This window comes from Polistes fuscatus, unplaced genomic scaffold (genome assembly GCF_010416935.1).
Source record: "Polistes fuscatus isolate 324 unplaced genomic scaffold, CU_Pfus_HIC Scaffold18, whole genome shotgun sequence".
NCBI classification, from domain to species: Eukaryota; Metazoa; Arthropoda; class Insecta; order Hymenoptera; family Vespidae; genus Polistes; species Polistes fuscatus.
Genome location: NW_025113086.1, coordinates 919,701 through 943,426, shown reverse-complemented (window position 1 = coordinate 943,426; position 23,726 = coordinate 919,701). Strand labels below are relative to the sequence as shown.

Sequence of the window (23,726 nt, the reverse complement as noted above, 5' to 3'; positions counted from 1 at the left end):
ATATTCCTTAGATCAAAGATTATCTTATTAACTTATCTAGATGGTGAAGAAAGAGCACGGAGGTCGCACTCGTCCAATCGAATGCAGAACGATCTCTCGACGAATGGCAAAGCCATTTGTTTTGCACGCGTAAGTTAAACGACCATGCCGACACCCGCACAGCGCACCTCCTCCTCCTCCTGTCCTCTTTTCTTCTTCTTCTTCTTCCTCCTTCTCGTTTTTTTTTTCTTATTCCTTTTCCTCTTCTTCTTCTTCTTCTTCTTCTTCTTCTTCTTCGTCCTCCATTTAACGTCTTTGGGCTCTCGGTCAAGGCGCACGCTCGCCTCTCATGTAAATCGGCTAATTCCACCGGCGTACATTAATTATCTCGTTACGTATACATATACACACACATATATGTATATTCAAAAGAACGGGCGTGGGCGCGCGCGCGCGCGCATGTGTGTGTGTGCATGTATCAAGAGTTTTACCTCGACTTTTCGATCGAACAGAGAGAAAGAGGGGGAGGCTGCATTCTCAGTGCCCAATTATCCGATGGAAGGAGAAATCTTTTTTACTTTTTTTTACTAAGGCTGCATTAACTCCCCTTATTCTTTATTTCTCTTTCTATGTACATATGTATATACATTTATCTATCTATCTCTTTCACTCACATTTAATTTCTTTTTTTCTTTTTTTCCTTATTTTTCTTTACTCTCTCCTTTCACGATGTAAAATAATGCTAATGGTACTTGCAAAATAGCATGACCAATTTGTTGATACATTATCGTACCTACCTTCGAGTACATCGCTACGTAATGTGTTTCAAAGATGAGTGAAAGAATATTTTTCTGGTCTTTTATTTATATTTTGGTTGTCCCATTGTTCTTTTACCGTTAAATTTTACAACCACATTTTATAATTACGAATAAGTGATTTATTTTTCATTACTTGTTATGAGATGTTTTAGAAATGGATCGATTTCGTTTCGTTTATTTTTTCTCGATTACGAAATAAGACAAGTTGCTTTTAGTTAAATAGGAAATTTAATGATTTTTAGGTTAGGTTATAAAAGTTCTTTCTATACAGTACAATTAAATTTAAAAATGAATGTACACACACACTGTAAAAAATATTCCCTTAAATTTTATATTAGCTTTAGAAATTACATCAATTTTTGTCTTCACTTTTTGCTATTATCTAAAATCTTTTATTTATATATTGCTTGTCCTATTGTTCTTTTACCGTTAAATTTTACAACCACATTTTATAATTACGAATAAGTGATTTATTTTTCATTACTTGTTATGAGACGTTTTAGAAATGGATCGATTTCGTTTCGTTTATTTTTTTTCGATTATGAAATAAGACAAGTTGCTTCTAGTTAAATGGGAAATTTAATGATTTCTAGGTTAGGTTATAAACGTTCTTTCTATACAGTACAATTAAATTTAAAAATGAATGTACTGTAAAAAATATTCCCTTAAATTTTATATTAGTTTCAGAAATTACATCAATTTTTGTCTTCGACTTTTGCTATTATCTAAAACATATTTCAAATGTTCGAGTTAAATGAGACGATCTATAATTCCTTTTTTTTTTTTTTTTTTTTTTAACAGAAACCTGATTCGACAACTTTTTATATTTCAATGTAACCAGAAAATAAAATTAAACTATAAGCATCTGTCTATATAAATTAGCGATATAATTTTCCGAGAATTATTATTATCGTTATTAAAAGCAACATGGCGAAACGCGTTAGCCTTTATCGTCCAATAATCGTCGATCACGAAGTGTCGATGTAGACAAGTCCTCATTATCTCGATCGTTGTATCATCATAAAAGAATTTTCATCGGTGGAACACAACTGTCATTATCGATGACTCCTTGATTCTTGTCATTGATCGGGCTCAGTATATATAACTTCAACGGTTATCAGAATATTAAATTAACGTGAAAGATTAAATCAACATCGTTCGATAATCTCATCGACTCATCTTCGTCCATAGTTTCTATTTTTACTAAATATAAAATATAATAAACACGAGAATTGATTATAAATAAGCATAAAACAAAAACTAACCTCAAAACATAATAATCAATTACTAATATATGTACAGTTACCAATAAACTACCTAATCGACAATATATTAATACAAACTAAATCTCTCATTTTAAGAATATATTTGTCTACAATATCTTGCTCTTGATTTGAAGATATTATAATTCTGATCCTCTTAAACGTGAAGTTAGCAAAAAGACGAAGAACAGAATTTGAAAATTACACCGGTCGATTTATGTTGTCGGATCGAGAGATTGGATTCCACCATTCTTCTTCGCTTGTTTTCTTTTTCCTTTTCTCTTCTTTTTTTTTTCTTCAACCCTCTTTTTTGTCGAGGGATTAAAGAAGAGAGCCCTGTGCCCGGGGATAAGCCGTAGAAAAGTGTGACTGCCGTTGGAGGTGGCCACGGCGCGACGTTCTGCTGACAGATTACGCTGTGGTATGGTCTACCGTCTGTTACCAAAGCCGTCGGAAGAGAAAAAGGAACTGTGGCGAACCAAGGATGAGTTCGTTCGGGGCTGGATTAACTACTTACTGCCTCGTATACACGAATACACGGATACCCTGTCACTCACAAATATGCTAAATATACGGAATGTTTCATCTAACCGGAATAATACTACGAACTATCTTCCTCGATTTCGATCATACGATTAACACGTTAAAAGAAAATATATTATTTTTTTTTTTTTCTTTCTAAGAGATTATAATAATTTGATTTATACAGAATTTAGTTATTAATATTAAACTCAATTCTTGTTTTTATACGAAATTTTTTTATATATTATATATTTTTTTATATATATAATTTGATTTATACAGAATTTAGTTATTAATATTACACCTAATTCTTGTTTTTATACGAAATGTTTTTAAACGATTTTAATTTAACACAAATTAGAAAAGAAATTTTCTCTTTTCTTTTTACATGATTTATTTTTAACATAATCTAACACTATTTTCTTTTAACAATAGAATTTGTTGTATTATGCTTTTTAAATAATCAAGATCGTTGATATACTTTTATTAAATTGGTATCTTACCACTTACAAATGTGCCGGTAATTATGTGAGTTTAGAAAAAATTGATATTATAATTTATTTCTATTAAATATGGCGGTTATTATTGCGCTAGTTTAATGTAGATGGCAGTAATAGTAGTAATTTATTTTATTTTCTTCCTTATTCCAGTTTAGTTACTTAAGTCAATATCTGCTGTATACAACAACGAGATGTATATCTAAATTCATATATATCCGATATCAACCCATGATTTTTATCGTTTAAGGTTATCATAAAAAACCCACTTTTCAATTTCGGTAAAGGTTTTGAACAGGATATTTTTTCTTCTATAACGTAAAAGCAAAGCTGCAGTAATCTTCACTCTGTTCATTCTTTTTTACATTTTATTAAACTCATGAGGAACATCCTAGCTTCTTAATATTATCCAATTATTTTAGGCGTTTAGATATTTCTTGCTGTTAGTACCACTTTCCGCACGTTTTATAGGTTAGAATATCCTTTCCAAATTCTGCACAAATCATTTCAGTAGTTTCGAGAACTGATTATTTCATTTGAAATGCGAAAAGTGATGCAAAGGATACTTTTGACACGCCATAATATTTCCGATTGTTTTGATAGATTGATAAATTAAACGGAGGACTCTAAGTGTTTAAATATTTTTTATAGTCGAAAAAGAACAGAGATATTCAGACTGGAAATGTGTTCATCACTATAATCATATTTATCACTATATTCTATAGTATGTATTGTATAGTTTAATGTATAATATAGTGTATACTATACTACTATATTCATCATTATAGTATTATCAATTATAATTAAACGATAATATCATATCACGATAAAAGAAAACTCACAATTGTGTTTAGAAATGGCATAAGCTATAAACTAAGCAATCCTCTCAAGGTTTGTGGGTGCATCGAAGCGTATAAACTAAAGAGGAGGGTCGCCACAATCTCGATAGATAGAAAGGATCGGAAATGCGTATAACAAGGCACAGAGAAAAGCAATGGATTCCTTTTATCGTTTCGACGTTCTCCGCTTCTTAACGATTGCACTTTCGCTCTTCCAAAGCATGCATATTTTATTCGAGGTTTGCTTGAGTACGCGATCTTATGCAAAAAGAAAAACAGAATGAATTAGGGGAATAGAAACTAAGGAAAACTAAACAGATAAACAGAGAAATATACATGGTGTTTTGTAAATACAATTCAATACTTTAGAAGGATATATCTATACAATTAATCAAGTAAAAGAAAATGTCATATGAACATATATCAAATAAATCTTAATTTTTTAATTATAGATGATTAAAAAAAATATTCGAGTGCTGCCAATTTTATGATTCAATCATTTCTATGAAAATTTTACATTCCAAAAAAGTTTTTATTACTGTACTAATATATTATTTTGTATAAATAATATTCCTATATTCTACAATATAAAAATAAGAACAAAATGTTATTTGAAGTTCGTTTAAAAAAAACTTTATTGCAAAATTATAAACAAATTAAATTGAAATAGGTAACAATAGATTTAATGAATCAATAAGCAAAACACTAAACCTAACCACTCAATTATTATACCGAAAATTATCATTTTGTACTGTATTCGTATAATAATTAAAAAATTCATCAGATTTCAAACAATCTATTTGAAATAATTTTTAAAAAACTGAATAATGATAAGCAAATCTTTGACCGTGTTTCGTGATATCTGTCACGTCGAATGCATTGAATAAAAATTTTATTAACAACAAAGTTTAAAATTCTTCTTAATAATCCCCCAGGATTTAACGAACATCATGATACTTCTAAGTTCGCGTAATTAGAAACGGAATTAATAATAAAAAAAAAAAGATATAGTATTATTCTTGCAGGAAATTTACTGTTACCCATTTCAATATCATTTATTTATAACTTTGTAATAAAACGTCTTCCAAGCAAACTTCTAATAACATTTCTTTCTTATATCCACTTATTAAAATAAATCTGATAAATGTTGAGACATCCTGTATATATGTTTCGATAGATAGATAGAGAGAAGAGGAAGAAATTAAAGAGAGTGAGAGAAGTATAAAGAAATAGAAAGAAATAGATAATGAGAGAGAGAGAGAGAGAGAGAGAATTAGAGATGTAGATAGAAATGGTGAAGGGGAAAAGAGGGTTAATAAGAACAGAATAGAATAGAAAGAGAAGAGAAAGGTAGGTAAGCCATGGCAGAGACAATGAGGAATTAATGGCACACCATTATGGATATCACCTCGAGCGTGCGAAATCGCATTTCCGCGACAAGCGTACGATCCGCAAGAACCTTATGCACCATTCTACGCTCCGCTACGCGTTAACGAGTCTAAACTGATTGAAACGGTGAACGTCTACGAGATAGAGGACGATCGTTTATTTTCTTTCTTCATTGATATGCTTTTTCTTTCTATTTTTCTCTTTAACTTTCAATATATCAGATTGGCCAATAAGTAATATCGAATTTTTCGATTAAAAAATCGTTTTAAAAAAACAAAAATGCATTTTATTAGGTGTACAAATAAGTTTCCGCCGTTTTAATGTAGATAGCGCGGCGCGGAGTTTCCGTTAACTTTCGCAGATGATATCCTGCTTAAAAATTAGTTTGGACATTTAAGAACAACATAACTTATTAATATTATTGATTTCATATTGGTAAAATATAATTTTTTTTAGTTGAATATGTCCAAATTTGAGCCAAATAAGCGTCATTTGCGGGAAATATTAGTTTACTTCTTTAATATAAAGAAATCTGCTGCTGAGGCGCATCGATTGCTCGTAGAAGCATATGGTGAGACTGCTTTGAGTGAGAGAACGTGTCGTGAGTGGTTTCAAAAGTTTAAAAACGGTGATTTCGACGTAGAAGACAAAGATCGCAGTGGAAGACCAAAAATTTACGAGGATGCAGAATTGGAGGAAATATTGGAGGAAGATTCATCTCAAACACAAAAAGAACTTGCTGTAACATTAGAAGTCACTCAGAAAGCAGTCTCACATCGTTTAAAATCATTAAGAATGATTAATAAACAAGGAAATTGGGTTCCGTACGAATTAAAGCCGAGAGATATTGAACGCCGATTATGCTTAAGTGAAATACTGCTTACTAGACATAAAAAAAGGTTTTTTACATCGTATCATCACTGGTGACGAGAAATGGATACATTATGATAATCCAAAAAGAAGAAAATCATGGGGATTACCAAGCCATGCGTCAACATCAACAGCAAAACCGAATATTCACGGAAAAAAACTCGTGCTGTGTATTTGGTGGGATCAGCTGGGTGTAGTGTATTATGAGTTGCTTAATCCGAGCGAAACAATCACCGGAGCCCTCTATCGAACACAATTAATGAGATTGAGTCGAGCTCTGAAGGAAAAACGCCCTCAATACTATTCTAGACACGAAAAAATTATTCTCCTGCATGACAATGCTCGTCCACATGTAGCGGCTCCCGTGAAAAAGTATTTGGAAACACTTGATTAGGAAGTGTTACCCCACCCGCCGTATTCACCAGACATTGCACCGTCCGATTATCACCTATTTCGGTCCATGGCACATGCTCTGTCGGAGCAGCGGTTCAAATCATATGAAGATACCAAAAATTGGGTTGATTCGTGGATAGCCTCAAAAGACAAGGAGTTCTTCCGACGTAGGATCCGAATGTTGCCTGAGAGATGGGAAAAAGTCATTGCAAGTGATGGACAGTATTTTAAATAACCTTAAAATTACCATTCTTCTAGAATAAATACTTAATTTTTAATAAAAAAACGGCGGAAACTTATTTGTACACCTAATATAAAATAAATAAATAAGACCGATGTGTTGCACGGAGATTTGTATTTCTTTTTCAATTGCACAAAGTTGGTTTATTTTTGATTGATAAATGAATAACGTGATTTATGTTAAATATGGCGCTAATCAATACGTCAATGTAATGCAGATGGCGCGTTCTATCTAGGGATATCTAGTAATTAATAAACGTGTACTAGGATTTTTTGGTGCAATGCAAAAAGGGAGATTCCCTTTATGAATTACGACAACGTGTTACATCCATAAGAATCGTTTGTAAAAAGCTTCTTAAATTCCAACAATCATCGTGTTTTATTTCGTAGAAACCTTTTAATAATATAAAAAAAAAAAGAAAAATATATCGTTTCACTTTTACATCCAATTGCGAAATAATAGTCGGTGAGATGAGATTCATTTTGAGTAAAATTACTGGTCAATAATGTGTTAACATATACATGTAACAATTCTGTTCACATAAACACATTCGATATCACATAAATATCAAACTTTCTCAGATTTATATGCTCGAACATACAAAATATATAATAAAAGTTAAGTATTTACTTGAATATAAGATATTTTCTCGTCAAGTATATAAATTCCAAGACAAAAATCGAGACACGATGGTCTCGTACAAGCTGAGGAACATATGTCCAATGCTTATAAGATAGAGACGTGACATAAACGATCGGTGGAAGCAACGGATAACGACGTTTAACTTAGCACCTGACTTTTTTTTGGTGGTAGGATTTACATGAAATATGTAAATCACGGGTGGAAGGGAGAATAGAAGGAAAAAAAAGAAACGATAAGGGAAACGCAATATTCGATAAAAAATACAGAAAGGGTGTTATATGTATTTTTGTAAATATAATTTGTAAAAATTCAACACTGCATTTTTGACAATTTTTAAATTTCTAATAACAATAATCTTTTCAATAATAAATTGTTAATTATATATATATTGTAGGATAAGAATGTAATCCTTTCTCGTTTTGCTTAACTTTTATCATAAAACTTATAATAACAGCATTTACCCAACATCCAACGTGTATAGTCATCATTAGATATTTGAAAATATTATCCAAAATATCTGAAAATAAGATTATAAAATCCATCAAACCGAAAACAAAAAGTTGACGGTGTATTCGACAAAATTGTCAAAAATAATTGATCTCAAAAACAAAAGCACACATACGAACAAATAATATTCTACATTTTCGATGAAGTTTTACATGAAGTATCAGTTTCCTTATTGTACCAGCAGTTATAAGACACCCTGTATATGCACGATTAACTTTCATCAAGTTTGAAAATGTTACTCCATCCTCTCTCAGTTTGTTTTTTGGAGGACAGCGAGTATCGAGAGGACGATATCTCGCAATTAGTAATCATTTGGAGAGGCAGGTGAGGGAATTACTTACTTTTCCTTCGTTCATCAGGAAACAGCTGCTCCCGTTGGGCCAAGCAAGTTCTCCGTTTTACTGGGATAATATAACGTGTTATGTGGATTCGATCGTACTCGCCGATCGAATCGAACAGAACGCATACCGGTACCAGGATAGGTACCGTGTGCATCCGGTACTGTCTAAGAATTAATAATTCAACATTAAAAAAGCAAAAGAGAGAGAGAGAGAGAGAACGTACGATCTTTATCTTTTAAATAATTTACGAAACCTTGCCTGAGGAACTCGTGAATGATGATGTTGATCTTCTTTATGATTAATTTAATACATTTATCTATATTTTTTGAACCTACGATCTGTATTAAGTATTTTTACTTTTTTTTTTTAATTTCTTCAGCTTAATCGAGGTTTTATTTATTTGTATCTATCAATATTTACTTGTTTCTAAAGATTACAATGATTAAAATTGAATTTATTGATTAATATTATTTTATGTATAATATATTTTACGAGATTACTATCTATGGGGTATCTAAAGATATTTTAGGACTTTTACTTTTACATCTTATTCAGTTATTTTTTTGTACATCTATCGATGGTAAATATATTCTTTTTTTAATATTACGAGGATTTATGATGACTATTAATGATTGATATAATAGGTTTTACGAAATGTTGATCTTGAATTTATTAAATAATTTTAACGTTTTACTTTTTCTTTTTTCTTCATCTATCATTCATTAATTTGTTTTTAAAAGATGCTTTTCAGAAGCAAAGTAAAAAATAAGCATAGAGAAACATTTTAAACATCATTAAAACGTGCACACACACACACACAATCCTAATATATTTACTTTAATATTTATATAATTAAATTGTATTGAAAACTTTCTTACTATTTAAAATAATCAACAAACTTTGAAGTAATTTTGCTCAAAAATGTTAAAAGTGTATTTGTATCCTTTTATTTTTTAACCACTCAATTATATATTTGTTGTAAGATAAATCATAAAATTCATTTGTTCAATTTTTGGATTAACTTTGAATACATAAAACCTATCTGAACATACAGAACTGAATTATTGGATATAGCAGCTAAATTACATAACTAACCTAGAAAACGATGCAATCTATCATACTTAAAATTATGTTGAATATACCAAGGTATGTACCATAATGATGAAATACGTAAACATCTTTAAATAAAATCCGTAATAAAAGAAATATAACACCAGTGTGTAAACTGTAATTCAAAATTAGGCAACCATCTTAATGACCTTATTAAAAAGTTGTACACAGAAGATTTACCCAGACAACTGTACAAAAAAGACCCTAAATATTTGATACCTCAACAATTTATTATGTTGTGACACTATACGGATGATTCATAATAAGAAGTACAACTACATGGTATAAACTTTCAACATTGTTAATCAAATTTGTCTAATAAATCCTTATTGGATCTAATTGTAAAATTTATTGTGAAAAAAAGAAAAAAATAATATTTTGTTCTCAATATGAAACGATCAGCATAATATAAATTTCACAATTCCCAAAATTATTTTTATGAAAAGATTCTAAAGAATTATACGCAATAAAATAAAATTCAAAAAGAGGAAAGAAAAAAAATAAATAAAGAAAATAAAAATAAGGGAGGATGACAAACGTGCTTGCCTATAACATCAGGCAACGTTTCATTGTAATCAAAGTCAGAAATGTACCGCCGCACCCTTTTTGTCCGAACCCTTCTAACTGGGGTGAAACCAAAAACGAGAGAGACCAGAACTGGTTGGACGAACATCGGTTCTAATTTATTTCACTTTAAAATCCCCGCGCCTCATATAGGTGTAGCTGAGAGTCAGAAATCGTGCATATACACAAGTCCATACTGTACAGAATAGAAAATGGTAGGATGAAAAGAGAAAGAGGGTGGATCTTTCGCGTCACCCTTTTTTGACTCCGAATAGCATGCGACACGTGTGTCCTCGCGACAAGTGGCTCGACACCCTCTAGTCACCCCTTTTCCTACACATACCTACATATACAAATACGTACAAACATGTATCTTTACTTATATACACATATATACTTGTACCTATGTACTGGGTGAGTCGATAAGAACTATTATCTAAAATCATTTCTTATCGTTCGTATCGACAATATTTTTTATTCGTTATTTTATACTTTAACATTTCTGTTTCTTTTTGTTTTCAATAATAATTATAATAATTTGTTTATTTTTATTTTATTTTATTTTTTTGTTATTTATCTTTACACAGACAGCAACGTATTTTGAAAACTGATCCATTGATCTTGAGAAAAATACTCAAATTTTTAAATTCTAAACAAAAATTATATTAATAACAACATGTATTTTATTTTATTTTGTTATTTTGGTAATTTGTTTTTTAATTATATTACTATCAGCAAACGATGGTATTAAACAGAAAGATGGAATTAGCTTCGATACAAAAATTTAACGTCATCTTGATAACTGACAAAAAAATCAATTCTATACCCATCACTTAATACGTAATATAATTCATTTAATTGTATTAGAAAATTTGTTTATTTATTTAATCTTTTTGTAATATGTATATTTATCAACAACAAAGTGATATTACGAAAAACAAATTCAACATAACCTCAACATCTGAGAACAATTAATAATATAATTTATTAAAATATTATTTCTCACGACTGTTCTTATAGTCTCACCCAGTATATGAGGACAACTTTCAGTGTGCCCTTTTTTTTCCCTTCTTTTTATACTTTAGACAATATTTTAAAGTAGCATTGTCCTAGCAGCAGAGTCACCGAAAGCTTCGAGACAATATCGTGCCACACCCTGAGACATTCAACACTTCTATCTCTTTCTCTCTCTTTTCTCTTCACCAACTAGATCTTCCTTCACCTTCTTCGGTTCCTACACCACCTCCACATCCTCCCCCAACCCTCTCCCCCCGTACTTCTCGCGACACTCTTCGGGAACAGGACAGCTGCCGGCCACCAATATCACGCACGCGTATATCACTCTGCGTACATTCAAGATTTTCAATTTTAATATTTTTCTTACAACGGGACTGCCTTTACGAGCAACTAAATCATAACTTCCCTTCTTCTTCTTCTTCTTCTTCTTTCCCCTCAATCATCCCCCTCCTCCCCCACTCTCCTTTTTCTATTCTGTTCTTTCGTTTTTTCCTCTTTTTTTTTTCGAAGTTTCAGAACGATAGAAACTCGTATGTCACGTGTTACTGCATATTTCGTCTTTCGATGAGATTTAAACTCATGGATCATATTGTTGGACATAGACGTGTGCTCACAGTACACTCCTAGAACCAATTGTTCCTTATATACTCAACCCCCCCCCTCTTCTTTTAATGTTATACTCTCTGGAAATACGATTCGAAAATTGTGTGACAGATTTCGTGTGACATGTAATCTTTTTATTGGAACTTTTAATATTATATTTTTTTAATATAGAAAAGAAGAGTGATACGAGAATATGAAATACTTATTTTATTTTTTAGTATAAAAAGTCTCGTTATCGGAGTAATAAATGGATATATGAGACTAAGAAATTTAGGGAATGTGTATCTTCGGAATTCGTACCTTCTTCATTTATAATTTGGTAACAATAAACGTGATTAACTTAAGGGGTTATACGCAGTTAGAATTTTAAAAAAATCGATTTTTTTTTTCATTTTCGGAATGTACATATATTTAAGTATATTCTCTGAAAATTTCAAATCGATCCGACAAATATTCTTCACTTCATGTAAGCTGCAAACAAAAATTTTTAACTATGTGTAAACGTATCTTTGAAACTTTAAACGCGTTTTTCTTAAAACGATATTTTCAAAGTCGGTGATCTCGATTTTTCAGAAATGGCTTAACCAATCGGTTTCGAATTTTTACACAATCTTCTTAGATATATTCCTCAGGTATTAAGTATAAGGAATAATTTTTAAAAAATTTATTACTATTTTTTTGTAACAATTTATAGCGAAAATTTTAGTCAAAAACAACAACTTTTTTTCAAATAGACGCCATTTTGTCAAAAATCAAAATTTTTATTATTCCTTGGTTTTAATACCTGCATTAATCTATCCTTTAAAAGAATCCACCATATTTTTTAATTTCAATAATCCAAACCGCCAAAATGATGATCACCGCCAAACGTCTTTTTTTAGAGGACGTTCAGGAAATCATCTACAGGAGCGGTGCAGATTAATATTTTTACATAATCGACGCGCTATTGTATTCTCAAAAGTTGGCTCTATTTGAATTAACATCACTTTTGTTTGAGAAATAAAAACTGTTTCTAGAAAAAATTCATGAAAATACGTCTTTTTCGAGCCTCGCAACTGCGTATAACCCCTTAAGGGGGGAAATACGTGTAGAGACTTCAAAAAATTTAATTTTTTTTTTTTATAAGTCGCTTGTAAAATTATTTAAAAATATAGTCATAAGATTTCAAGTCAAAAATCCAAGTCGTTCAAAAGTTATAAACGATTAAGTGAGCGCCCGTCGTTCAAGTGTCGGAACGCGTGGCATGTAATACGAAACGGTCGAGCTTTTTTCAAACGCGTTTTTCTCAAAACGACTTTTTTCGGATTTGTGTACACTCTAGCTTACAAAGTTTTTAACCAATCATTTTGAAATTTGGAATATAGTTTCTTTATATTATTACGCTCTATTTGAACCTGAATCATAAGCGATATCTTTGTTTAAAGTATTTTTTTTTATAATGAACAATATATGAAAAAATAGTAAAAAATCATGCTTTATGTTCACACCACTCTAAAAAATACAAATTTTCATTTTTTCTAGGGAAATGAGGTTCAAATAGAAGATACACATATAAAAAAAGTAATTTGTCTTTGTAATTGATTTCTGATAAAAATTGTGGCTTCCAAGATGTACACAAACTGCTCAGTCGGATAGAAACCTAAAATGCGTGAAAGCTGATATCTCCGCTAGTTTTCGAGATAAATCTTTAAAAATTTCGGAATATGTTCTCAAATATATGTGTAAGGTGACCTTATAATATTAATAAATAACATAAATTTTTAATACGTTAAAAAAATTCATGAAAATCATAATAAAAACATCGTTTTACACGTATTTCCTCCCTTAAGTGCTTTATCAAAAGCAAAATTGTTTTCCTAAGTATCTAATATATTACACGAATCATTCCGTTAGTTAATAAAATAAAATAAAGAAAAAAACAAAAAAATGAAAAGTAAATAAATAAATTTTGCCACGTTTCTATCGTAAAACATGATATTAATTCTACAAAATAATAAAAATAAAAATAAAATTGTCTTTTTCTTTTTCAGGGTTATACGCCATTGCACATTGCTATGCAATTCGATCATGAAAACGTTTTCAACTTACTAGTACAAGTATACGGTAAGTTATATATCCAGTTGAGATTGTACAACATTCTAATGATTTCAAAATTATAAGAAACATTTCACAACGTTTATCCTTCAGGTGCGAATCAAGAGATACGTGATTACAGTGGTAAGAAAGCAAGACAGTATTTAGTTTCTCAAGAGGCCGCAGTTAGCCAGGACACCTTCCGCAGTAAGTAAAGATTGTTTTTTTTGTGTTCGTTGAAACGCTTTCGAATACAAATTTTACCGACCAAATCTAAGTTTCACCGCTACCTTTTTAAAACGACTCGAATATATCTCTAAAAATGATTCGTTCTCATTTTTTTTTAATTATTTTTAACATCGATTAATCGTTTAAAAAAAAAACAATACGAATTAAATATACAAAAAATTGTGTTCGATCGATCACAGGAAATTCCGATTAAAAAAAATATTCCCAATCATCCCAATAATCCTAATATCCTTATTATCATATGAAATAATTTTACAGTGACATGGATGACTTAATAATAATAATAATAGTAGTAATAAAATTATATAAATTTGTTTATTCTAGCAGTAACTAAACCAAAAAAAAAAGATACGTATCATGAAAATCGCACGTGAAGTATAATAAAAGAATTTGGTTTTCTAGATTGTTGTCACATGCACCGTAAACAAAAATTTTAATATACATGCACGTTTAATAATAATTTTAATTAGTCCCTTTTAAATTAGTATATATATTTTTTTTTTTAATTCCGTGAGAAAAATATAAAAATACAAGAAAAAATAAACGATTTAATTAGATAATAATTAGCGGTGCCTATTGTAGCAAATTTAGCACTGCTTAATTGTATTTGTGAATGCGTTTATATTTATTATTGCACGTTATTGCTGTCAGAAGGCACCAGCTTTAATCAAATTTTAGCATGACCCTGCTTGCAAGCTTGATCTTTTGACCTTTTCGCGGAAAACGATCGATTGAAAATCGACTGTTTCTTTTTTTTTTTTTCTTTTTTTCCCTATTGTTGTTATTTAAATCCTTAGAAATTAATCGATCGATCGTTGTGCATCCTTACGAACGATACTTTTTATCAATTTTATAATGAAATTTAAGAAAATTAATTTAATTACTTAATTATTTTTATTTTTATTTTTTTTTTTTTGAAATTATTGTCAATTTTATTGTAATCATAGATTTTTTAAACAAAGAAACATTTTGCACGTCGTGGGTATGAGTTTGATTTTATTTTTATATAAAAATATATATAAATATATTTTCCTAGCTTGTGTAAACCCATCTACATCTCCGACTTCTATCAAACGTCCTACAATTTTTGAAAAAGAATAGCTAAAATATAGAGAAAAAAAAGAAAAGAATAAAAAAGATAAATAGGAAAAGAGAGAGAAAGTAAGAAAGTAAGATAGAAAGAAAGAAAGATAGAAAGGAAGAAAAAAATGTTGTTTCTCTTTTCTAATTCGAATTCCCCTATGTACCCGTTTTTTACAATTTTAAGAAAAACGAAGATTGATCGGCGAAATCGGAAGGACTATCCTCTATATCGTTCAACGCACTTTAGACTAAGATATTAAAGAGATCGTCGAAGTGAAAGGTTGCGGGATCTCGGTTCGGTGAGTATTTCCTCGGGGTTCTGGATGTATTCTTTTGTTGTAGGGATTACTGCTGCTGCTACGCTCAGGCAAGTTCAGAAGCACACCTCTGCTAGTATAGTAAAGCGCTTCTGTCGCAAGATTCATTTTACCGCACGTAAAAGTAAAGTATGACTGTTCAATTGTACCAACGGTATTATATCTACACGCTAACGTGAGTATTTTGGAAATTGTTAGGTCCACTGTATAATATCCATTGAAAAAATCATTATTCAAATCATGATACAACGATCAATCTTCTTCTAACATGATCAAATCTCATTCCCCGTTGCATTTAGACTGTGTGTTAAACAAAAAATAAGTTATTTAACCCTTTGCACTCGAGACCTGACGCGAACCAGCAGCTCGAGACGATTTCGGCCAAATTAAGTAGACATTTTACAGGTACTGTAAAAACATGTATAAACAAACAATCGTATAGAAATAATCAAATATCATCAGTTTATTCACTTATATGTCGAAAGAAAACAAACTTTGATAAATACTACACTCTGTAATTAGTTTTGTTGTGATATTTAATGAAACTTTAAATCGGCCGGGCGCCGTATCGGCGACGCTCGAATGCAAAGGGTTAATATAAATATTTGTACTAAATAATGGTTAGCCCAAATTTTGTTAAGTAAATAATTACCTAAATTGTGTTATTTAAAAGTTGGTTTATTAAAATATCTTCTTACAGATAGACTAGAAATTTTAATACCGTGTTATAAGAAGGTTGAATGTGTATGTGTATATGTGATCATAAGTAACGTAATCTTGTGACATATATTTTTCATGATTTTATTATAAATAATTCATGACTGTGGACCGATCAATTTCTAACTTTATGCTCGTCACGATTCGTTTTATTCATTAATTTATTTTTTTTTGTTTCCCCCCCCCCTAATTCGTGATACTTGTTTATCTTTGGCTTTCATTCGCAAAATCTAACGCCAATCGTTTGTACACTCGGTTTTTCGTTTTTCGTTTTGTTCATTGTTGTTTATTTTTCCTTTTTTTTTTGTTTTTCTAATTGATATTTTACACGAATCCTAAATAATGACTCGACGAACGAACTTAATAATGTTACGCTATAATTTTTCTTTTTTTTTGTTTCTTTTATTGTTATTATTGTTTTATATTTTATTTTCATTGTTATATGCTGGTTAGAATTAATTCTTAAGATAAAATCATATTTTTCTCGTGCAATGTTACGCCGTTTAACGCGAAGCATCTCGTTGCTTTTATATTTATTTAAAAAACAATTTGTATATTTATTTATTTATTTATTTATTTATTTATTTGTTTAATTATTTTTATCGTCGCGTTGTAATTCTTTGACAAAAGTGCTTTATTTTGCTGTTAATATGCGACATGTGCAAAAGTGGCAGTAGTAGATCACCTCTTTTGCACGAAAAACAAGAAATATAACGTTATTGGATTAATTGTAACTAGCAACTGAAAACGATAACGGAAGAATTATTTTTGTCTTATTGTTAATAAATAAAAAAAAAGAAAAAACTAATTCTCTTCCAAAAACTTTGTACACAATTTTTATAAAATATATTTTTTTTTTCCTGGACGCTTCTCTTTTCTTTTTTTTTTTTTCAATCACGAAAATCGTTATCGTTTTTCCGCTGTCGATGTTACACTTAAAAATAAAGCATGTGCAACGAAGTATGCAATTAAATGAGATGAAAAAAAAAGACCTGTAAATTTATACTACTATCAGAACAACTACTATTACTTACTACCTTATCTTTTGCATCATACTAATTTTCAAGATAACAATATTAACTATCAAATGTTAATTTAATGGTACGAATAATTATTTATAGAACATGTCAACTAACTAAGAAATTAATCTTACCTTTTTATATCTTATCCTCTTTTATCCTATAAAACCTTCCCATTCGCATAACTCACATAACGCTTGAATTATGATCGACACTTACTATGAAAAGCTAATTTTGTTTGTTTCAAACGAACGACTTGTACGATCATTAATTTTCATTTAAAATAATTATAAACGCGCTATTATTAATCGAATGTCGCGTTAAAATCTGCAAATAAATGCTGTGATTGAGCCTCTCATTATATAACTTAACGAATACAATAATTAATAATAATAATAATGTTTTTCTTTTTTAAATAACTATCATCTTTTAAGGGATCATTCTGGTCAAAGTAATTCAAAAGTAAGAATATTTTCGTACAGTATTTTGTTTTTGTTTTTTTTTTGTTTTTTAATATAAATAACTCATTATTGGATCATTTTTAATGACACAATTTAAGTATACATTTTTCAAATAAATTCCCATAGTTAATTGGTTAAAATATATATAACACAATTGAAATATGCACATGCATAAAAATTGATGTTTCCATAATTTTTGACTAGAATGATCGCTTGATTAAAATCACGTTTGTCTATTTTTCTTTTTTTTTTTTCTTTCTTTCTCTCTATTTCTTCTCTTGCTTTTTATTATAACATCGGCAAGCTTAGTTGAAGCCGCGTTTCAAAAGCGGCGAATAGATCGACATTATTTTGTAATAATTTAATATTTTATTTCAGAAATAAAAGCAAGGAAAAAGCATGCAGGTAAGGGGAGCATGATAAAATTTTTTTAAATCAACCAAATTATTATCTAATGATTTATTTACTCTTTTGCATAGATTATTTATTGATGTATCTCATTATCAATATATTGTTCTAAAAACAAAACTATATTATGTTTTATATAATTTGATTTTAAGTTATATATGTTACAACTCTTTAATCAAAAAGAAGAAATTTTTTCCGACAAAAATAGAAATTTATATAATGATAATATGCTATTGTTTATTGTGTGATGCAGTGTTTTTGATCAGATTAATTTTAATTGATTTAATGATAGCTAATTATACGAATACGCTCACGATAATAAAATGATTAATTAAATACACAGAGAAAGATCTTGGTTTCCTACGAATTGGCTCGTTGAACGTACGCGTGAAACGTACGACGGAAGCATTCAGCCAATTTCTGGGTGTGGCAACTAGTAGCAGCAACAGCAACAACAATAGCGAGAAGATTCATAAGTCATGGGGTTCAGCGGATAACGTACAGGTAAATCTAAGTTTTTATTTATTTAATTGTATCAATTAATTAATAATTTTAATAAGAACAATGCAAATAAAAAATATTCAAAATATTATCACACAAATATTAAAAAAAAGAAGATAATAAAATACAAAAAAAAATAATAATACAAATAACGGAATACCGAAATACCAAAATACAAAATGAAATACTGAAAATATGTAATATTTAAATCCTTATTCATTTTATTTTTCTTTTCATAGAAATTAGATCAAAAGGTAATGCCACCGCCAAAATATGCGCCAGTTAAAAAACGAAGAAGTAGAAGAAACCAGGATTTTTCAAGGGGTCAACAACAAACTGCAAGTCAACCCAATACCCCATTACTTCAAGGTAAAGCAACGATTCGACAAAACCAGATCACCAGTCGTCGGCCAACTTCGACGTCTTCCGTCAATTCTGCCATTCCTACGAATCAACAAAATAATGATTCTGATTCCGACACGGCATGCGGTTTTGATTCCGCATGGCGTGGTTCCGCACAACTTTAAAAAATTTGATATATAGTAAATGCAATTTTGAATAAAATTCATTTACTGTACTCCTATATTAATATATAAGTATATTATATTTTTTAATATATAACAACGATCCTTTTAATTTAAGTATTTAAACTTTATAATAATTGTTATACTTCAATTCTTCTTATAAATAACATTTTTATTATGTTACTTCATTGTTTATTCTCAGGATTGTATAATTATTATTAAGTATTATTCATTTCTTTTTAATTATATATGTTAATTATTTCCTATTATTTATATACTAAACTATATTACTCGTAACTATATGATTTCTTGATAAACTTGATTTTATTAAATAACTCTTAGAAATATGTATTAATTTACGTCATTGGTTTTAAATAACATTTTGTATCGTTAATTCATATTCTTCTTAGTTTAGGCAAGTTGCCTGTTTATATTGTTTACTATTTTATATTGTTAACAATAAATAAATGCCTAATGAACAATATCAAACACCAAATTACTTCTACTAAAATTCAAATTATTATCAATAACACAACTATCAATATTTAATTTAATAATAATATTTTTTTTAATACAAAACTTTAAATAACAAATTTTAAATTTCGTGTAATAATTTTGAATAATAAAGAACCAATCAGCTTTCTGATCTGAGAATTTCAAGCCGGACAAGTGCATTTGACCAATCACGAAAGCCAAATATAATGCATTTCTCATTGGCTAAAATTTTCAGAATAAGTTTCGTCCAATTGGATGATAATGTAGCTACGTACTTTTTTATGACGTTAGAACAGAACCTCTTGAAGAGAAGATAACCTCTTGATAATTTATAGTTATGTAAACAAAATTATACTTTTAATAGAAGAAGTCAATTTAAATTAGACTAAACAAATAAGTTTTATATACAATATTTAAATACAATTTTTGTATATAATATTATAGTTAATTTATAACTAAAATGAAATTCATTCTTGATTCATTAACTTATTGTACCCCACGTATTGGTACACTAAAGGAGTTTGAAAGGCTACCTAATGCTATTTTTGAAACACCACTTCTTCTAATGTATACAAAGGTATTATAAACATTTTCATTTACAAATTAAATAATAAAATGAAAACTGTTATTAACATTAGATAAATTTGTATTATCTTCAGAGAGGCAGCGTTCCGCATTTAACCAAAGATGTATTTAAAACTATTACAAAACAACAGCATTTGTTATCTATTTCACTTCCATCTACTTTAAAAATGGAAGAAAGTATCAAGAAGTTGAATGTTTCTTTCGCAGATTTTGTTAGTATGAAGGTATGCGAAGGTATCGAATAATTCATAAACTGTTATTATTATTCTTTAAACTTATTGATGTGATTGTAGTCACCCATAGTTTCATGTTCGCAGTGTACTAATGGTAACTATAGTCATGTACAATAATGTTGTACGCATTATGTATATCTTATCAGTGATTATGGTCACCTATTGATAGTTTCCATTGATTTACAATTTTCAAAATCTGAGTACTTTAAGACATATGTCATCTTGTGAATGACAACCATATCAAAAAAGTTAAATTCTAAATAATTTTTATTTTAGGACTACATTAACTTTTTGTCGATACAAGATCCTACTGAAACAACTCCATTAGAATTTCAACAAGGTGATAGTATATTTGTATGGTCTAGAGAAGGAAGAAATGTATTTACTGCCGATAAATATATGGACTTGGTAGAATCATTTGAACCTGATCTTTATGTCGCACTCTGTGATGGAAATAAACATGATTCAGAGAAACGCATATTGAAAGCCATGAGTAGAAGTAAGACCTTAACGGAACAATGTTTAAAAAGACACGCTGCTTCTAATAAATTGAAATTCAAAAGTATATTAGGAGCTGTTGAAGGTGGCTATGATTTACAAATTAGGAAAGAATCAGTTGAGTATTTAAAAGACAAACCAATAGCTGGATTTGTGATAGATGGTTTACACCAAAACGGACCAGATGTTAAAGATATTCAATGGAAACAAATTAAAAATGTGATAGAACATACAATTGTAAGTCAAAGTTGTACGATTATAATTTTGATCCTTTTAGTTTGCCATAATGTTATTTAAAATTTAAATAATACTTCTTATTTTCTTTAGAATTTATTACCTGCAGATAAACTACGCGTATCCTTAGGATGCTGGAATCCATTGGTAACATTAGAATTAATTAATTTAGGTATTGATATTTTTGACTCGTCATATCCTTACATAATTACTGAACGTTCAGAAGCTTTAACATTTCTTTGTGATCATGATAGTTGCAAGAGTACAAGTCATGTATTGAAAATCAGTGAAAAAAGGTAAATTTTACGACAAAGAAAAATATAAACCTAATATAATTTTTCTATTAAATATTTTTTTATTCCAACAGTTATAAAGATGATTTCTCTCCGATATGTGAACATTGCGAATGCTTGACATGTAAAAATCATACTAGAGCATATTTGCATCATTTACAGATTACCAAAGAATTATTAGGAATGGTATTATTAATGATGTACGTATTGTGCTCATAAAAATGATGTTTTCATTTGTTTAATATGATTTCTCAAATGTTCATTTTCAATCCTTTTAGACATAATACGCATTACTACATAGAATTCTTCAAAGGAATACGACAAAGTATAAAGGACGATAAATTGAATCAATTTAGAGAAAAAATTAATTTAAAGTTTTCGAAAGAAGATTCCTAACTTGTACTTAAAATTATTTTAATAAATTATTTTATACTTTAAGCACAATAGTTGAGTATTAATTTTTTCTATGCTATAAAAATTTATATTACCTATCTTGTTATTCAGGTAAAAAATTAGGATCAAGATAATTGTAAGAAGTATTATTAAAATTTTGTGGAAAATAATCTAAGTCGTAGCCTTGACTATACTGAGGTGATTTAATAGGAATTAATTGATGCAATGGATTATGCGTAGGATTTTCAGATCCTATTTGAGCAACAGCGCAATCACCACATAAATCAACCCCAGTTTGACATTGTAAACAATGCCATCTTGTACCTATTATAGGTTCCTCTCTGCATACCGTACACTAAAATTAAAATTGAAATTTAGATACAATTTAAATAAATATTTTTATGAAAGAAAGTTTATTTACTTTATATCCAACGTGTTTCTTGACAGGATATGACTCTTGTTCTTTTTCTGCCTTAACTTGTCTTATTAGTTCTATCTGTCTCAAATCAGGATTATCATTTATACCAATATTTACTATATCTTCCTATAACAAAAATATAATTTTAAAATAAAAGACATCAAAACTTAAGATAAGATAAAAATATCTTTTAGTAATCGAATACAAACAGGCTCTTCTTTAATTGGATGTTCTTTACTGTCATCATTGGTAATAAATGACAAGTCTTGATGAGGAAAAAAAGTTGAACGTTTGAATAACATGAAGTTGTGTCTTTGATGACGATGATTTAAACCTTTTTTAACATCGAATTTCAGTTTCGGTCCTCTCCCTGGTATTGGCAAACCAGCTCGTAATAATTTGATAAAATACTTTTGTACTCTGCTAGATACTTGTTTTGGAGTACGATTACCTATAGACAGAAACAAAATTAAAATACTTCATAAACATGAACCATAAAAAGAAACATGTATATAATTAACTATTGAGAAACCTAAAGCATTAGCAATTTTAGTCCATCGTCTCATCTCAACTTCTTCAGGTGGATATTCTATCAACAATTCTTCTAAACGTCTTTGTTCCTCTATAGTCCATAATTGATTAAAAGTTTCTGGTTTACTTTCATCGAAAGCACGTCCTCTTACCAAAATCTAAAAGTAAAATAAAATTGTATCACAAAATTATTTAAAGAACAAATAATAAGATAAGTTCATTAAACAAATAATAACCTTTCTATTTTCTTGGTCGGTATTAATTTGTGTTTGTGGTATCACATTTCCGTGTCTTGTTTGTGGTCTCATCCGTGTATCAGACATCTTTATATTATACTGTGACCAATCGATATAAGGAATATCAGCAATCTTTTGCGGTCTTGGCAATTCTGGTAAATCACCACTCTGTAATTGTGCTACGAAAGATATCGGATCCTTCATAGCTTTAGAACGTGCATCATAAAGTTTATCCAAATCTTCAATAGCCTGCGTCCTTTGCGCTTCCAATATCACAATGGTTTTTAGAAGAGAAGTATAATTTTTGTTACCCTTTAATGCTAAATGATCAGATTCAAAATAAAATTCTCTTTCTTCTTCTTCTTCTTCTTCTTCTTTTTCTTCTTCCTCTTCTACTTCCTTTTTACACTTTGTTTTTTCTTCTTCCATTATTTACAATATAATATTACTAAACACATAAAATATTAAATTTCATTTACACAAAATCTAACTTTAAATACATTAACTGAAATGATCAACTGACATCAATCTGGAAATAATATTATGATGTACGCGCCATTTTTAACCAATCAGAATTTATCTAGTATTACGTTCTCATATGCTTCTAATCCACTTTATTTTCATTCAGTAAAACAACAAGCTAACAATATGAAAATCTAATTTAGATCGTCGTAGAATTGCATCGATAAAAAGAAAGAACAAATTAAAGTATCCATATAACCTCTAATATATTTTATTGTATATATACTACATGTATATATATATATTATATGAATAATATATTCATATAATTATATATTTTATTATATAAACACTTATTAAAAAAGTTTTATAAATCTAAAATATTTTGTTTATGAAGCATTT

General features: G+C 29.3%; 3 protein-coding genes across 6 annotated transcripts in view; 2 read left to right on the top strand and 1 right to left on the bottom strand.

The window, feature by feature from the left end:
* LOC122515631 (ankyrin repeat domain-containing protein SOWAHB) overlaps positions 1-19,010 on the top strand; it is a 252,563-nt gene extending 233,553 nt beyond the window's left edge. For 3 of the 4 annotated variants that reach the window (XM_043633043.1, XM_043633042.1, XM_043633040.1), the window contains 5 exons: positions 13,625-13,697; positions 13,782-13,874; positions 17,892-17,918; positions 18,265-18,425; positions 18,662-19,010. In XM_043633043.1, the coding sequence (XP_043488978.1) occupies positions 13,625-13,697; positions 13,782-13,874; positions 17,892-17,918; positions 18,265-18,425; positions 18,662-18,949 (642 nt within the window). In that variant the 3' untranslated portion in view covers positions 18,950-19,010. Of the gene's footprint in view, positions 1-13,624; positions 13,698-13,781; positions 13,875-15,341; positions 15,367-17,891; positions 17,919-18,264; positions 18,426-18,661 lie in introns of all 4 variants that reach the window. The other variant, XR_006303322.1, reaches the window with a different exon arrangement.
* Positions 19,011-19,559: 549 nt separating this feature from the next.
* On the top strand, positions 19,560-21,728 carry LOC122515630 (queuine tRNA-ribosyltransferase accessory subunit 2). Its single transcript, XM_043633039.1, has 6 exons — positions 19,560-20,018; positions 20,101-20,250; positions 20,536-20,994; positions 21,085-21,287; positions 21,359-21,484; positions 21,563-21,728. The coding sequence occupies exons 1-6, from the start codon at positions 19,902-19,904 to the stop codon at positions 21,678-21,680; spliced, it is 1,173 nt and encodes a 390-aa protein (XP_043488974.1). The 5' UTR covers positions 19,560-19,901; the 3' UTR covers positions 21,681-21,728.
* On the bottom strand, positions 21,729-23,600 carry LOC122515629 (ZZ-type zinc finger-containing protein 3). The gene is made up of 5 exons (XM_043633038.1): positions 22,863-23,600; positions 22,628-22,784; positions 22,305-22,546; positions 22,099-22,221; positions 21,729-22,032 (listed from the first exon to the last, which is right to left on the bottom strand). Exons 1-5 carry the CDS (start codon positions 23,289-23,291, stop codon positions 21,781-21,783), a joined length of 1,203 nt encoding a protein of 400 aa, XP_043488973.1. The 5' UTR covers positions 23,292-23,600; the 3' UTR covers positions 21,729-21,780.
* Between the last annotated feature and the right edge of the window lie 126 nt (positions 23,601-23,726).

Coding starts and splice junctions, on each gene's coding strand:
- LOC122515630 (XM_043633039.1), top strand. CDS start 19,902: ATGAAATTCATTCTTGATTCATTAACTTATTGTACCCCACGTATTGGT. Junction 20,019..20,100: donor TTCTTCTAATGTATACAAAG/GTATTATAAACA, acceptor TATTATCTTCAG/AGAGGCAGCGTTCCGCATTT. Junction 21,288..21,358: donor TTGAAAATCAGTGAAAAAAG/GTAAATTTTACG, acceptor TTATTCCAACAG/TTATAAAGATGATTTCTCTC.
- LOC122515629 (XM_043633038.1), bottom strand. CDS start 23,291: ATGGAAGAAGAAAAAACAAAGTGTAAAAAGGAAGTAGAAGAGGAAGAA. Junction 22,547..22,627: donor TAAAATTGCTAATGCTTTAG/GTTTCTCAATAG, acceptor TTCTGTCTATAG/GTAATCGTACTCCAAAACAA. Junction 22,222..22,304: donor ATCCAATTAAAGAAGAGCCT/GTTTGTATTCGA, acceptor TTTTTGTTATAG/GAAGATATAGTAAATATTGG.